Genomic DNA, 15,801 nt, shown 5'->3' with positions numbered 1-15,801 from the left:
GATGGAGTATTAGTGGTAAATCATACTTGTAGAGTCGTAATATTACAAAACTTACAGCAGTGAAAGCACGGTCCAAGACCAAAAATTACTTCACTAGTTTAAAGATATCAATCAATCACAATATTACACTAAATTTAAGCAAAAAGAACACAGGCTAACCAGTGCACTCAAACTAGAGAACTCTGAAAAATAGACTCTAGATTAGCAGAAATCAGAAAGACTAATCGTTGCATTGCAACTAACTTGTAGTAGTAAGAACTTTTGATTAAATTGAAATCAGAATAAATAAGTAAATTGAATGATTGGATATTTTAAGATTAATGATCTCTGCAATGTCTTCTCAGTATTTTGCCATCGGTTTGGCCCTGAGCTTTGCTCTGATTAAGCTGAACTCTGCAATGCTCCTGCAGTTGAAACCCAGATCCGTGAAGCAAGGAGCACATCAGCAATAGAATCATAGAGGTATTTCGCCCCAAGAGTTAAACAGGCTCCGAAGTCCGAACAAAAACTCGGTTCACAGGCTTCAAACTTCTTCCACCTGCAGCAGACTCAGTAGTTAAAGGCAACAGATCATGTCACATGAACAAGAGACCAACAGAAAGTCTGAATGGCCATTATTGTAGCTACTTTGGTGCACAATCCAGAAATATATCTCCTTTTTGCACGGAGTAAAAAGGTAGAGAGAATAAAGTAAGCAGTACACGGGTGTGCGGCCCAACTGTCTATACAGTAGATAGAAAAAACTTCCCAAAAAGGCTTGTTAACTTCTTTGTGGAGTATCTCAACAAGGAAGATGTTAACTTCTCAAGGGATGAAGGAAAAGCCTCACTGACAAGTTCATAAGAGAGATGTTCTAAACAAGAACCCCCCCCCCCCCAAACACACACCCAAAGGTGGCGAGCTTTGTAGAGGCATTAGCTCATTATGAAGCCAATGTTCCTCAAGGCCCCTCCATGAAAAAGGTACTCTGAAGAGTCCGAACAAAATAGAGACAGATGACCAACATCGCATATACATCAAATTACAATCAGCCAATCTCCAATCCAAGTTGGTCATTCAAGTCAAATCAAAATTGGTTATCAATCTCAATGCGTGTTCTAAACTTAGAAGTTGGAAGCTTTCAGTTCTGCTCTTTTTTTTTTTTTTTCTGAGGAGCTTTCAGTCGTGCTCAATTGAGCATCAAAACCATAATATTCTTCAATATTAGGACTGAAATACATTTAACTTAAGTCAACTTCAGTGGCTAACTTGTACCACGTTCATGCTTCTTGTTACCCAAATTGCTTGTAATATAGAGGAACAACCTAGAGAATGATTTGACAATAATCAAGATAAAGGCAAGACCAAAAGGAGGACATGAGGGGTCCTCAGATTTGAATAGCATGAACGAGAGACTAAGGGTACATTCCTTTCGCCTTAAAAAAAGTTTTAGGTATAATCAAGTGTAGACATAAGGTAAAATCAAGTCTATCAGGTCCCATCCGGTCTAATAAGTTTGTTAATATAAGTTCAGGGGAAGAGAACACACCCAAACAGCAGAAATGAGGACGAGACAAAATTCAGTAAGGCAACTTTGGTAACTAATAAATACTACATTCATGCCTATTGTGTCCCATATAACTTGTACTCTACGCGAGTAGCATAGAGAAAAGGTTGATAATAAGAAAGACAAGGGTAGACAAAATGGGGATGATGAGGAGATTTGTGAATAACATGAACAGGAGGCAAACAGGAGAAATGAGGAAAATGTGGGTTTCATCATAGCTAAGTGCATGGTAATCCCTGCCACACAGGATAGAAGACTTGCAAGTTCCAAGTTCAACATCAATGGCATCTTTGAACAAAAATAGCAAGGCTAATAACTGTTGCTTTACCTTTACCAAGCATGAACTAATTGAAACCCCCCCAAAAGAATTAAGTTACTAAACTTGAAAGACAACCGTCAATTACAATTAAAAATTTGGAAACTAAGACTTCTTATATTATAATCTTACATTAAAAAAAAAAGATTTAGAGTGGAAGCTTTTGGCTGAAATTTTCAGAACTGAAACATGCCCTTTTTGGAGAAAAGAACTACATAATTGGCAGAATCAAATACCTGAGGCAGGCTCATCAATTCGAGAACAGCTGCTTGAGGAGTCAGCTCATTGTCGATTATTCTAGCTACTGCGGTCAAAACTGGCATCTTGACATTATATTTTTGGGCCAATGCAATGACGGCTCCAGCTGTAGCAACACCTTCAGCAACCTGAAGGAAATATCCTTTAAGCATGAGAACCAGAATGCAGGAACTTCTTACAAGACTTAATGGAGGATAGCGGTTTGGTACCTGATTCATTGAGCTCAATATATCTTCAAGTCTCTCACCTGACCCAAGACGAACTCCTACTGTCCTATTTCTTGAAAGACTAACAAAGCATGTAAGCATAATGTCTCCGGTTCCTGATAGCCCTGTAAGTGTTGCAGACTTGGCACCCATCTACATTGGAGGAGATGAAAGGACTATAAGTCTATAGATTGAAGATTTGGATACAATTTCCTGTCAAGCCATATTATTTAGAAAAAGAAAAGAACCGACACAGGTTCAGGAGTATGCACTTAGTATAATCATAGACACAAGTAACAGAGAGGCCATCTTCTTTTTGGGTTTCAGATTACCATACACTACAGATTCCATGTCATCCAAGTTATGCCAGAAGATGGAGAAAAGACCCACGAGGGGAAAAATATGAGGAAGGAACAAATGTAAAACCTCTGCTAAGAGCACCTGGATTTTTTTGTCTGTGAAACGTTGTGCACATTGTTTATAGATAGATGCTAGTGCTGGAACTTGCTAAATCATTTGGGACTTAAATAATCGCTTATTTCCACAGAGCAATGTACGTAACTTTAATACACAGTGGCTGATAAGAACTACAAAGGCAAGGACTCTTATACATACCTTTTTCGCTAACCAACGAATTTCCGAGCACCCTTGTGCAACAAGAGCAGCCATGGAATTGTTACCCAGATTCATCCCTTCCACGATTCCAGCCGCTATAGCCAGAACATTTTTCAATGCGCCAGCAATTTCAACCCCTGTAACATCACTGAAGCATCAGAGCTTATGAGATGAGCAAAGTAGCAGAAAAAGAATACAAGACAAGGTGACTCTCCAGGACCACAAATCCATAACAGCCCAAGTTCCAGTTTATCAATACATTTGCAACTTCTGTGTTCATTGACCAGGTTTCAACATGTAGTTTCTCAAGTTAGACTTGTGTCCCTCTTCATTGTACTTGCTCAATATCCAAAAATATTATCCCCTTGGAATCTGTACTCACTACAATATGAGACAAATTCCAATGAAAGCAAAAATATATTGGCATCGAGGGAGTAAAGCTTCATTGAAGTATGCAAACACTATAAAATGAGAAAACATAAGAAATGAAATTTAATCCATACTCTCCCTCTTGGAAACTGTGATTCACAATATTGTGGCTACAGATCTGAGTGGAATTTTGCGACAAAAGGAGTAGAACTTGATTTATGAATATAATTTCAGATAAAATGATATAAGAAATGCCATCTCAGAGGGAGCAGTATATGTAAACCCCTTTCACCTCGCCTTCCCTTCACCACAAGGTAAACAGACAAATAGAGTAGTCCATGCCTACAACACAAGACTTGCAGCAAATAAAAATTTATTTTGCAGAAAACGCTTTGACCAACAAGAGAATGCAAACAGTGAAATGTACATTCAAGACAATTAAGTATTGGTTTATTTACAAAGAAAAATTGGAGGAAGGAGGGGTGAGAGGGCAGTCAAAGTCACAAGAGGGCAGACTAAGGGTCTATTCAATGGCAATACTAAATTTCGGTTTTATTCTGAGATTATAAAACAGTACGTAAGCAATCAAAAGAATTAACAATTACAGAAAAATAAACTTCTTTGGGTCTTGTAAACAATGGAAATATACCATAGAATGTTCCAAATTACTTTATAGCTTTATCTTAGTCTAGAGGAGAGGGGGCAATAAACGGAAGATATAGATCAAATTTATAATGCAGTTTCAGAAAGCATACTTTTGGGTGACATTTACCTTGAAGTGTTGATTCTTAGCCTCTCAGAAGTCAGAAGCTGCTGAACTTCATTCACCAATTTCTTGTCCCTTGAAGCAACTACCATGGCTGTAAGAGTAAAATCAAGCATAAATAAAAAAGTAAAGGAGAAAAATGGTGGCATAGTGCGATTGAAGCAACCCCATGTGCTAAATCTTTTGAACAGCAATGCAAGTGACCTGTTGGCAGTTTGTCCATCAATTCAGATGCAAATGAAGGCCCTGATAAAGCAACAAAAGGTTGACGAGGATTCTTTAACGCCTGTGGAATAATTTGAGACATCATCCGTAGTGTATTAAGCTCCAAACCTTTGCTAAGTGAAATGAATGGCAAGGCAGGATCAACATAATCCACAATACTTTCAAGAAAAGAACCTGTGAACTGCAAAAGATAAAACACAAAGCCACATGGGCACAACAGAGTTCACAACAGAAACATATATGTGCCTTCTCAAAGACGAATGAGCACAGCACATAAGTTTACTCAGAGAAAAAGTTAACGAGAAGCTAATGGCTAACAACTTGGAAACCTGCACTGGCACAGCATGAAGGCAGAAATCAGCACCTTGAAGAGCAGACTTGGCATCAGTTGTGGCAGTAAGATTATCTGGTAGCTTATGATTTGGAAAATATTTACTGCAACGAAACATGAAAAAGTTGAAACAACAAATATCCCAGCAAGTGCCAAGGCTTTGGGTGAATCAAGTCAAGGCTTTACCAATTGAAATGGTTTTCATTGATAGATTGACAAACTTGAGGATCACGTACGAGCATATTAACTTCCATTTCTGCTTTTCTATCTGCAACATGTACAGCCATAGCTGTACCAAATGACCCACCTCCAAGCACCACAACCTATAAATAACAATAACAGCAACGATTACTTTGATATAAGTACAAAAAAAGTGCTCCATTCAAAATCCGAGATTGAGACATTAAAATCGACAAAGGACCTACCAATAAAAATCAACCACTAATGTAATCTCAAGCTATTGCATTGCCTTTGTAATATTGTCCAACCTCTAATAAAGCATCTATCCTAAGCTTTAGTTACATAAGTCTATACCATTTTTTCAGCTCTTATTTCTTTCTTACTCATTGACTCAATTAACATCTCGTTCTTTCTTACTCCTTGACATAACTAACATTTCGTGCATTGCACCAAATCCATCATCCCACACTAGTTCGCTTAAAATGTGTATTTCATAATAGTACTTCCTCGGTTTCATAATACTCGCTACACTTTCCATTGTGGGAAGTTTCACATTACTTGCTACACTTCCTTTTTGGGCAAAAAACTCTCTCTATCTCTCTCCTCTCACATGGATCCCTTATCTTTTTACTCTCTACCTCTCTCTTCTCCAAAAATTGCCTAGGAGTCCGTAAATTGAGAAGTGTAGCGAGTAATATGAAACTAAGGAATTTCAAATACATGGAAAAATTAACTTCCTAGGAAGTATGACTTCCTATATGCAACCAAACAAGGCCTTACATGATTGTGCACCTCCAGCCATATGTTACACTTGAAATTTCAACAACACTTATATTTATACCAATCTGACTATTAAAGCAATCAAATATATAAAGTCCTCCCCAATTACAACAACAACAACAACAACAACAACAACAAAGCCTTACCCCCAAAATGATTTAGGGTCGTCAAACATGACTCGTCATAAGAAATCGTTTCCGTGACAAATGCAAATACAATAGTACAATACCAACTCATATTCCCATAAATGAAACAACCTAAAATAAAGAAAGTACAAGAAAAAAAAAAGATAGAAAGTTATAAACCTTTTGAGTGCGTTGAAGAACATCAGGCCTAGTTTTAGAACGCCAAGAACGAGACCAACGAACAAGTTTTTCCCACGCAATTCTGACTGCTTTTCTTCGATCTTTCTTTTCCTGAGCAGCAGCAGCAGCAACTTTTTCTGGGTTTTGTTCAGAATCATCAGAAGAAGGTGGGAAATCTGCAACTTCTGCTGCCAAACATGGGCGTAATACTTTCTGCCATTGTTGGGTTTTAGAAGGAAGAAGTGAAATGCTGAAAAAAGGGGTCTTTTTTGAGTAAAATTTGAGTTTTAAAGTGTGAGGAAAATGGTGAGGTTGAGTGTTTGGTGTTAAGATTGGTGACAGGAATTTGAGTTCTGAAACAGTTGCCATGTTTTTTTTTGGGTTTTGTTTTTCAAGGTTTTTGATTTTGTGACTTGTGTCAATGGAAAGTTTGATATTAGTTGTTGTTCGTCATTCACACGCAGGAGACTAGAGAAACTAGAGGATTGTGTGCTGAATTGCTGATGCATTCGTTGGCAACAAAATCCAGTTTCGTGGAACTTTACCGTTCACTAGGGCTCGTCATCATTGCACCACGGTTGCACCAAAAATAACTAGAGGGTGAGCCGAGCCGAGCTGAGCCGAGCCGAGCCGAGTCAAATTGTAGTCTAAGAGCATGTACAATGGTTGGTGTCTCTCCAACTAGCTCTCCACACTCTCTCTCCTATTCTCTCTCTTCAAGCTACTCTCAAGAGCCATGTCTAAAAACACTCAACAACAATAAAACCCTTTAAAGAGCTCTCCATTCAACTTTTCATTATTTTGTGGTCCACATGTCAATAAATGAACCTCATTTCATATTATGATCAAAGTTATATAAATTAAGTTATTCATGTAAATTAAATATAATTACAAATTAATCTTTTTCATAATTTAAGCAAAGTAGAATTTTTAAAAAACAATATAATTATGAGTGCTAATATTTAATTTTCATAAATTTGGCATGGAATGAAGAATTAACCTACAACATGAAAAACTAATTTTTAAATATCCAATATTAGGCTCATTTTATAGATAAAGGAAAATTATACTTGTTGGCATAATAATTATTACCATCTTTTTTTTAATTTTTATAGAAAAGATCATTAAATGGTTGCATGAAGAAATAGAATTGAAGTAATTACAATAAAAAGTGGGTCCCACACATTGGAGAGCCATCTCTCCATCAACCCAAATGGTATCTCCCCAAGAGCCCTTTTGCAAAGTGTCTCCATGGAGAGACACCCAAGACACACCCAAGAGCCCCATTGTTGGGTAAGAGGTGGCTCTCCATTTTCTCTCTCCTTGGAGAGCTAGTTGGAGAGCTAGTTGGAGAGCCCCATTGTACATACTCTAACATCACTTGATTTAGAATTTACCTTGAGTCTCAAATCCTTGCTCGAGCTTAGCTAATACTCCGTTTTTTCACTTGTAATATTTTTATTTTAGGAAATCGCATATTACTTGTAATATTGACATTTTTATTAATATATTTTCTCTTTATCCTAATTCTTGTGTCATACTTCAATGTTGCAAGTAAAAAAAAAAGGAGGAAGTAAGAATAAAATTGAGTTTATATCGTACTTGAGCTGACAAGATAATAATATGCAACTCTGACTACTCGTGTTTACAATAACGATCTTTTTGTAGCCAAACAAGGAATTTAGGACATGGGATAATAGATGTATAATAAAAATTTCTCACCTAGAATTTAGAGGTGTACTTTTTTTCTTTCTATGATTTAGTTCAGGAGAGGAACACTCTTAAGTTTAAGTTTAGTTTGTCAAATATTTTTTCTTTCTCGCCTGCCTTATTCTTATTTTTTTTTGTCTTCATTCTCCATTACACACTTTTAACTATTACCCGGTTTACTTTATTTTTTGAAGTACCCACTCTTGACATTTATTTGTTCCTTTTTTATTTCACTCACTTTTACTCTGAGTGTAATGGTTTAACTCGGTGGTTCACCATTCATATCTTGCAACAAGAAGCCCGAAAAAGAGACCCAAGTGAGAAATGAATCACAAGGATGTTGTCTGATGGTTATACAAAAGTGAGAAAATAATGCACATTAAAAGCAACGGGTTTTTCACCAAATTCCCCCGAGTTATCACAAAATTCACCAAGTACCCTCGCACAGTCGCACTTTTGAAAATACACGGGGTACCCCTTAGTTTTACGATAACACACCCAAATGCTCTTAATGACTAACGGTGTTAACTGCCATTAGTCATTAATCTTACTTTTCTGTTCTAAACCTTAATTAACACATAATCCTATTCCATACCTCTAATCCTAATCTTTAACCCTTAACCCTAACCCTAACCCTAAACCCTAACCCTAACAATCAGCCCACCAACCCTCCCACCACCCCAGCATCCCCCCTCCCCCACCATGGTAGCCCCCACCCCTCCCTACCCCCTCGCAGTCCCGAAGCCCCCACCCTCCCAGTCGCAGCCCCCATCCTCACAGCCAACGCAACCGTGCAGCCCCCTTCCCTTCGTCGACGTTATAGTTTATCCCTGTTCTCATCTTGGTTGTTCTTCGTCACTGCAGAGCTATTGGGGGTGGGTGTTTCTCGTGGAAGTGAACAGTCCAAAAGTGGAAATTAGCGGGGAGGGGGGATTCGACAGGAGTGAGGGAGGATGGGGGATTTGACGGGGATGAGGGAGCTGCGGGAGGAGCTGTTGGAGTGGGGGTGGTGGGGGGGAGGGTTAGGGTAGGGTTTAGGTTTAGGGATTAGGGCTAGGGGTTAGGGTTAGTGTTAATTAGAGTTTAAATTAACGACTAATGATGGTTAACACCGCTAGTCATTAAGGGCATTTGGGTGTATTATCGTAAAATTGAGGGGGTACCCTGTGTTTTTTCAAAAGTACGAAGTACCCGGTGAATTTTGTGAAAACTCGGGGGTATTTGTTATTATAATGGATGTTGTGATTTTTTTATTTCATTTTTTTATCACTAGTGGAAAATTGAAGAAGGGTTGTGCTGAAAAAGGCCGGTAGGGCTGCGCTTTTTGACAGCAGCCCTTTCAATAGCAGCCCTTCACTTTTTAAGTAGGGCTGCGCTTTTTAGGTAAAAGCGCAGCCCTTCCTACCAAAAAAAAAATAAAAAAAAAAATTTTTTTGACATTTTTTTACTCATATATTAATCTCACATTTTCTGAATGTTAACATTTGCATTAAACTTTAAAGTAAACCATCCAAATCCAGAAGAGAAGAAATTATAGATTTACAATGCAACTAAACCCAAATATACAGAAAAGAAGAAAATATAGATCTACAATGCAACTAAACCCAAAACAAAAAAAAAAAAGAACGAAACGAAAAGGAACAAAAACTAATATACAGAAGAGAAGAAATTATAGATCTGAAAATACAAGAACATTAATCAAAACAAAGATTAAGAAATTATAGGTCTGAAAAGTCAAAAACTACCTCCAAACATTAACCTAATAATGTTTAAATACATAAAACAAAACCCTGATACATAATTAAGAAAATAAAAAAAATCGGAAATACTTAAAATGCCTATTTGGAGCCTTAAACGAACTCGGATGGCTTAAAAAGCCTATACATCACAGCGTGGCTATGTGTTTGACTCGTTGGCCCGTTCCGGTTCCGAAAAGGTATCACAATAGGCAATCGGACTCCATCGGCATGATTCGTGCAAATCATTTCAGGCTTTTGTCGCGTTTCTGGGAGTTTTTGAGAGAGAAGAGAGGATGAGAGAGAAGGAGGAGGGACAGGAGAGAGAAGGAGGAAAAGGGAGGAGGGACGTGAGAGAGGAGAGAGAGGGATAATATATTTGAAGCCCGCTTAATATTTGAAGCCCGCGAATTTTTTATTTCAAATTTTTTTAAGAAGGGCTGCGCTTTTATAAAAAGCGCAGCCCTTCACTTAGTAGGGCTGCGCTTTTGGAAAAAGCGCAGCCCTTCTTACATACAGAAGGGTCGCGCTTTTTCCAAAAGCGCGGCCCTACTAAGTAAAGGGCTGCGCTTTTCTTCAAAAGCGCAGCCCTACATAACCCTTCACTAATAGGGTTGCGCTTATAGAAAAAGCGCAGCCCTTCTTTTTTTTCCCCCTAGTGTATGAATGTTACCCTACTAAGTAATACCCTCTCTTGCCTCCCCTTTTTTAGGGCTTGCATACATATATGATCCGAAATTTTGATTTCGCCTATACAAGGTGTGCTAATATTATCCAAATAAGTTTTTATAAGTTATCGTTTACTCGGTATCGATAAGTTCAAATTAGTTTAGTAAAATACAATAAACAACAAGTTATATTAAAGGAACACATGCATAGTAGTGTAATTGTTGTAAGATAAGCTTAGATTAATTTAAATAAGTTGAGATACACATTAATAAGTGTTATTTTAGTATTAACACTAGACCAACTACAAGAGGGGGGTGAATTATAGTGGAGGGGAAATTTTCGAATTATATTGCGAAATAAAAATAATCTTCAAATGCGAAAGAGACAAACACATAAGATTTTTATAAGGAAAACTTCTTATACCCAATAGGAAGAAAAACCTTGACCACTAGGGATTTTGACTCAAATTCTCTTTACTAGAACAGGCCAAAAAACTCTTATCTTTTACTCCCTCTGTTTTTTTTTTATCTTTCTCACTTGGAATCTTGACACCATTCATGCATAGAGAGAATCTTCTCAAATGTTCTCAATTTATAAGAAAAAACATAGTCATGTGGGGTCTTGTTTGATTCGTCTCAATTAGTACTTTATTAATATTCAATCGTTATAATTTTTACTAATATATAATGAAAGATATTTAAGTTTTAAAACGTGCATTGGAAGACGCGCACAGAAAAGTAGGAATGATAAAAAAAACAGAGGGAGTACAACCTATTGATCTGACGAACCTTCTTTGTTCCTCTAGGAACTTGGTCCCAATCACCCAGTTCCTCCTGAACTGATGACACACTCTTTGACTTCACTCAAAGCCTTCTCTTTTATCTCTTTATTTTATATCTCTTGATTACAATAAGGTTATTCTCTAATTTTTCTCTCACCCAAACACTATGTATATTACATATAATAAGTATGTTGAGTATGAGAGGAAATTACAAGAAAACTTTCTAAGTAAATTTCAATTTGTCGCTCAAGAAAGTCGTACTTTTTCTAAAATAAACCTCTTATATAACCGTTGCTCTTGATTTTCTTCTTCTGCAATTATAATGCTTCACGTCCTCCATGATGTGCACTTGTCATGATGTGAAGATCATGGCCCAATTTTTGTTGCACTTGCTCCATGCTTTTTTTCAACGAAAATAAACGAACTCAACAAACCGTTAGTGAGAATTTCTAGTGAGTGTAGCAAGGTTGTTGGAGGAATTCACGCAGTTAGCTCCACTTTTTATGCCACGACCCTTCAACTATTTTTCAAATAAAGCAACGGCAACAACTATCTAATAACTTGGAGAATCTTTGTTTCAAAGATTCTAAGTTACTAGATTACCAAACATATACCATATGATAAACATTCAAAGTGCATAAAATAATATCTTGACTTAGATTAAACAAATAATATTTCTCCACAAGATATAGAATAAGAAACATTACATTATTTTTGGATATTATACTTTTTGCGAAATAAAACAATAGAACTATCTAAGTATTTGGCATCATCAAAACATGGAATATAACAACAAGTTTGAAACACTCGCTAATAAATTCTACTATAATTCAGATGAAGCCAGATAAGCAAAAATAAGTTGGAAAACCAGACACATCGACTTCTTGTCTCCTCTTTAGGGTGTAATATATTCGCTTTTGATGACTTATAATTAAAGCGAAAGGCAGACTAGATATCTATGTCAACCCCACCCCAACTAAAACAGGCAAGCCAACTATGATTTAGAGCTTAATCAATCAACACAAAGAAAGCTTAATTACATGGAGTGCATGCTTAACAGGAGAATCATGAATAAGTCCAAAAGACATATCTTGATTACATAAAATTTCCACCTAATAATTATTCACTAGTGATTAAGCTCGGGCTATGTCCCGAATAAGAAAAAAATTCATTTATTGATATTGTACTTTAAAATGATAATACTAAATACAACTTGGTCTTATTAATTAAAACTTTAGTATATGAACCGTGAGTTCATGGGATCAAAATTTATACTATATAATTTCTAATTTTTTTTATTGTACATGGATTACATTAACTAAAACTCTCTAACTAGAATGCCACATGCCACAGTTCCTTGTTTATGAACGATTTTTAATATATTTATATAGATTTGACATGGTACCTTTGTAAGTAATTATACTAACATTCTATAATGTACGAGACTACGACCCACATCTTAACTCATATATTTTGCTTGTCCTCTCCCCCTCTCTCTCCAAAATCATCTGGAGTTCATTAGGAGGCTTCATATTATTAAAGTGTTGCAAATGTTATGTGTGTTCTTAACTAGCAAAGTTTTCAGGTATGCTCGTTATCAAACAGAATTCAATCTTTTAAATTCAATCAACTTGATTGTTAATGTATTGTTCGCATATTCCTTTTATATTTCATCATCTGTCAATAAGATTTTATTGAAAATCTGAATTTCAGATTTGTCAATAAGTACGTAATTAGTTCATATGTAAACAGTTGATTGATCATTCTAGTAATTGGGGTTGGTTCAAGTAGTGAACTTTTCATCTCTGTTAGCAAAGTTTAGAGTTCAATTCCTATCCGAACAATTCTTATGTTCAACTATATGTCAAAATACTATGAAAATTTGGATGTTTGTAGAAAAATTGCTACCTAGTTAGATTTATTTTTTTAGGTAGGTAAAATAAAAAAAAAATTCTACAGAGTAGGAACCTCTCGCTAGTCAACCCTATCATAATTAGCGGACTAGAAACTTTGTAGTTGAGGAACAAGAATAAGGGAATCTCCTCTTTAAAGTGTCCTTAATGGAAATTAGGAATTGAACCTACCTTGTTCGATGTAGGAAGGATATTATGAACGGATTTACCTCATATTTTATGTTGGGTGTTGTTTTTCACGAAAAAGAGAATACGTTGACATGATAATAATCATGTATTTGTTATAAGTGGTTTGGATGACAAAAAATACATACTTTATATTCACCATGCATATATCCTTAATGATTAACGATTATCAACTTTTTGATCAATCCTTAATTTCGTTACTAAATTCTAATTAACCTCTATTTGAGTCATTAGCCTTAATTGAACACCATTAAAATACCACAAATGACTCCTTATAGCATTTTTCCTTCGTAATGCTCTTCCTTTTTCTTTGTCTTTAGGTGTTGTTTCAATGCTAATTTGTATTAATGAGTAACATAGGACTTAAATAAGATTTAGTAATGGAATCAAGGGTTAATAATCAAAAAAGTTGATAATTGTTAATCATTAAGGACACGTGGTGAATTATCAAAAAATTGAGGGGGTACACGATGAAAACATCAAGGGTATATGGTGAATAAAAAATTTGTCGGGAATATATGGCAAAACATCCCGAAAGAAAAACTTTTAGTGGGAGAGTAACCAACTAGTTACCTAAATTTGTATGTTCCACATTTTCCTCCTCGAAATGATCAGAAAGATTGTTAGAATCATCTCTTCTGGAAGGATGATCTAAATTCTAGAAAGTAAGCTGTTTGTAATCATAAATTTGCATATGATCTTGGTTATTTTGCAGATTTAGGAAGTGATCTGACTTCTGAGAGGGAGCTTCAATGGTGATGAGTCAAGAAGGTAATGAGCAGAATATTGATCAAGAAAAAGCTCGTGTACACGACGAGGCATCAGCCTCAGCCACAAGTTGTTGGTGCTATCCTTTTTATGTGGTGGGTAGATTCATAGGAAGATGCCTATTTGTTGCTTGTTTCCCTCTTATTAGATGCTTTGGATGGGATGAGTGCAGGCATCAACATCACCAACAACATTTCTTCTGACCCTATTTTTCTACTTCCTTCGTAACATAATAGTTGTAACAAATCGGTTTTATTTGTTACAGTTATTATATGTTACGAAAGACGTGTTTATATACAACTATAACAAAAAGTTTGCACTTTTACACCATTTTTATCCCCATTTGGAGAAATTGCCAATTCATTTTTGAGATGAGCAAATTTTGTAAATCAAATGACATTTTGTGACATACCACTAATATACAAGTTCATCATATACATGGTATATTCAAAATTAACTTTTTTCTCATTTTTTCATTTTCTTTTAGTACATTTTGCTCACTTGGATTATTTTAAATGATGAGCAATGAGCGAGCAAAAAAATAACCTTGGGTGTACCAAGCTCACGGTACACCAGGGTGTATGATAAAATTTGTACAAGTATATACTTGTAAGTGTTAAATGTATATAATAGTGATTTTCTTTTTGGGAAAAAAAAAATCAATCAAAGTTACAAAATTGAGGTTTTGCTCACATATCTCTTTTTGAGCATTTTCTCCTAATTAACTGTTCATGGCTTAAGTATTAGTAATTTAATCCAAAAAAAACCCTAGCCTCCCTCTTTTTTTCTCTCTCTCAAACCCTAGCCTCCCCTATCCCTTCTTCATCAATTAGGGGCTGCCATGGATGTTTTCATCCATGGTAAGCCCCTTTTCCCCGTTTATTTTCAGTTTTTAATTCATTTTCTTGTTTTGTTCAATAAACTAGTCTCTCTTTATGAGATTTTCTTAAACCCCTGTTATGGGGTTTTTAGTTTATGTTTTGGAAATCTCCTTCTCCCCTATGGAAGTTGTGAGTACGATTCTTTTGTTTTTAGGTATGAGAAATTATTCTCATTGGTTGAAGTTCGAGACTCAACATGAAGGTATTGGAATCTCGAATGCGGTCAACCTGACTCGATGAAGAATGTTCTTCCCAAACTATATCAGAATGATAGACTTCCTCATCAATAGTTGCTTGATTCAGCAAATACAAGAGGATTCTGTTGTATTGTTCGATCTGGTTCATTGTAGTTTATTCGAAGACGAATTTGATTTAGTCTTGTTTAATTGTATCTTGTTTTACTTTAATACCTATTGTAGATGCCGTTTGGCCTTCAATTAATGAAATTTCTCTTTCAAAAAAAACAAATTGTTCATTTTATATTGGCTTATAAAACCTAGTAAGTCTTGTATAGTTATGTAAGACCCTTTACAATAGAGTTATTGTAAGTCCGCCTCACTTTTTGTCCAAAAATGGTAACTTTTTAAGTTAAATGGATCAATTTTTAGTTAAACGGCTCAGTTTCTAAGTGAATGGATCATTATTTTTATAATTAAAAGGGTCATTTTTAATTAAGGTCACATTTTACCTTAATAGGATTCATTCCACTATAAGTGATCCCTTTAGGTTCACAATTTACCTTTGTTTTACAATTTAGTATTATAAAACAGTCCGTATGTAAAACCAAACTATAATTTTAAATATTGTTGATGATAACGAAATTGAAATTATATCCATTTATTTCAAATTAATATTTGATATACATAAACAAAGTGCGTGAAAAACCTAATGTTATATTAATATTATTACCATATAGCAATAGTTATATTTTCGTCAATCTATATTTTAATATTACAATAATTGGTAAGAAGAATTCTTCTAAACTACCCTCGCACAGAGCCCTTACTCGAAAGTCCCTTAAAAGCCAGACATCCCTTTAAATCTCAAGCAAATACTCGAGATAAAAATTAAACCCTAAATCTTGCTAAAAAAGATGAAAAAACTTACTAGTTAAACCAACCCCAATTCTTAAACTTCTATTTTGCTTTGCGAAACTATTAAGTATATTACCATCAGTCCTCAACGTAACTTCTACTACACATGGACATGGGCCACATGGCAATATATCTTTTCTTTTGCGAAATGGCAAAAGGTGGACTG

General features: G+C 35.6%; 1 protein-coding gene across 3 annotated transcripts; it reads right to left on the bottom strand.

Moving 5' to 3' along the window:
• Positions 1-9: 9 nt before the first annotated feature.
• Positions 10-6,446, bottom strand: LOC104887164 (glycerol-3-phosphate dehydrogenase [NAD(+)] 2, chloroplastic). 3 transcript variants are annotated; one of them, XM_010671762.4, is made up of 10 exons: positions 5,898-6,446; positions 4,819-4,955; positions 4,631-4,736; positions 4,410-4,482; positions 4,281-4,322; positions 4,083-4,170; positions 2,942-3,089; positions 2,330-2,479; positions 2,099-2,248; positions 10-538 (listed from the first exon to the last, which is right to left on the bottom strand). In XM_010671762.4, exons 1-10 carry the CDS (start codon positions 6,264-6,266, stop codon positions 524-526), a joined length of 1,278 nt encoding a protein of 425 aa, XP_010670064.2. In that variant the 5' UTR covers positions 6,267-6,446; the 3' UTR covers positions 10-523. The 3 variants fall into 3 exon arrangements, with proteins under 3 accessions (XP_010670064.2, XP_010670063.2, XP_048494136.1); XM_010671761.4 differs by having other exon boundaries at positions 4,281-4,482; XM_048638179.2 differs by having other exon boundaries at positions 4,281-4,482; positions 4,666-4,736; positions 5,898-6,193.
• Between the last annotated feature and the right edge of the window lie 9,355 nt (positions 6,447-15,801).

This window comes from Beta vulgaris, chromosome 2 (genome assembly GCF_026745355.1).
Source record: "Beta vulgaris subsp. vulgaris cultivar EL10 chromosome 2, EL10.2, whole genome shotgun sequence".
NCBI lineage: Eukaryota > Viridiplantae > Streptophyta > Magnoliopsida > Caryophyllales > Amaranthaceae > Beta > Beta vulgaris.
This window is presented reverse-complemented; position numbering and strand designations above follow the sequence as displayed.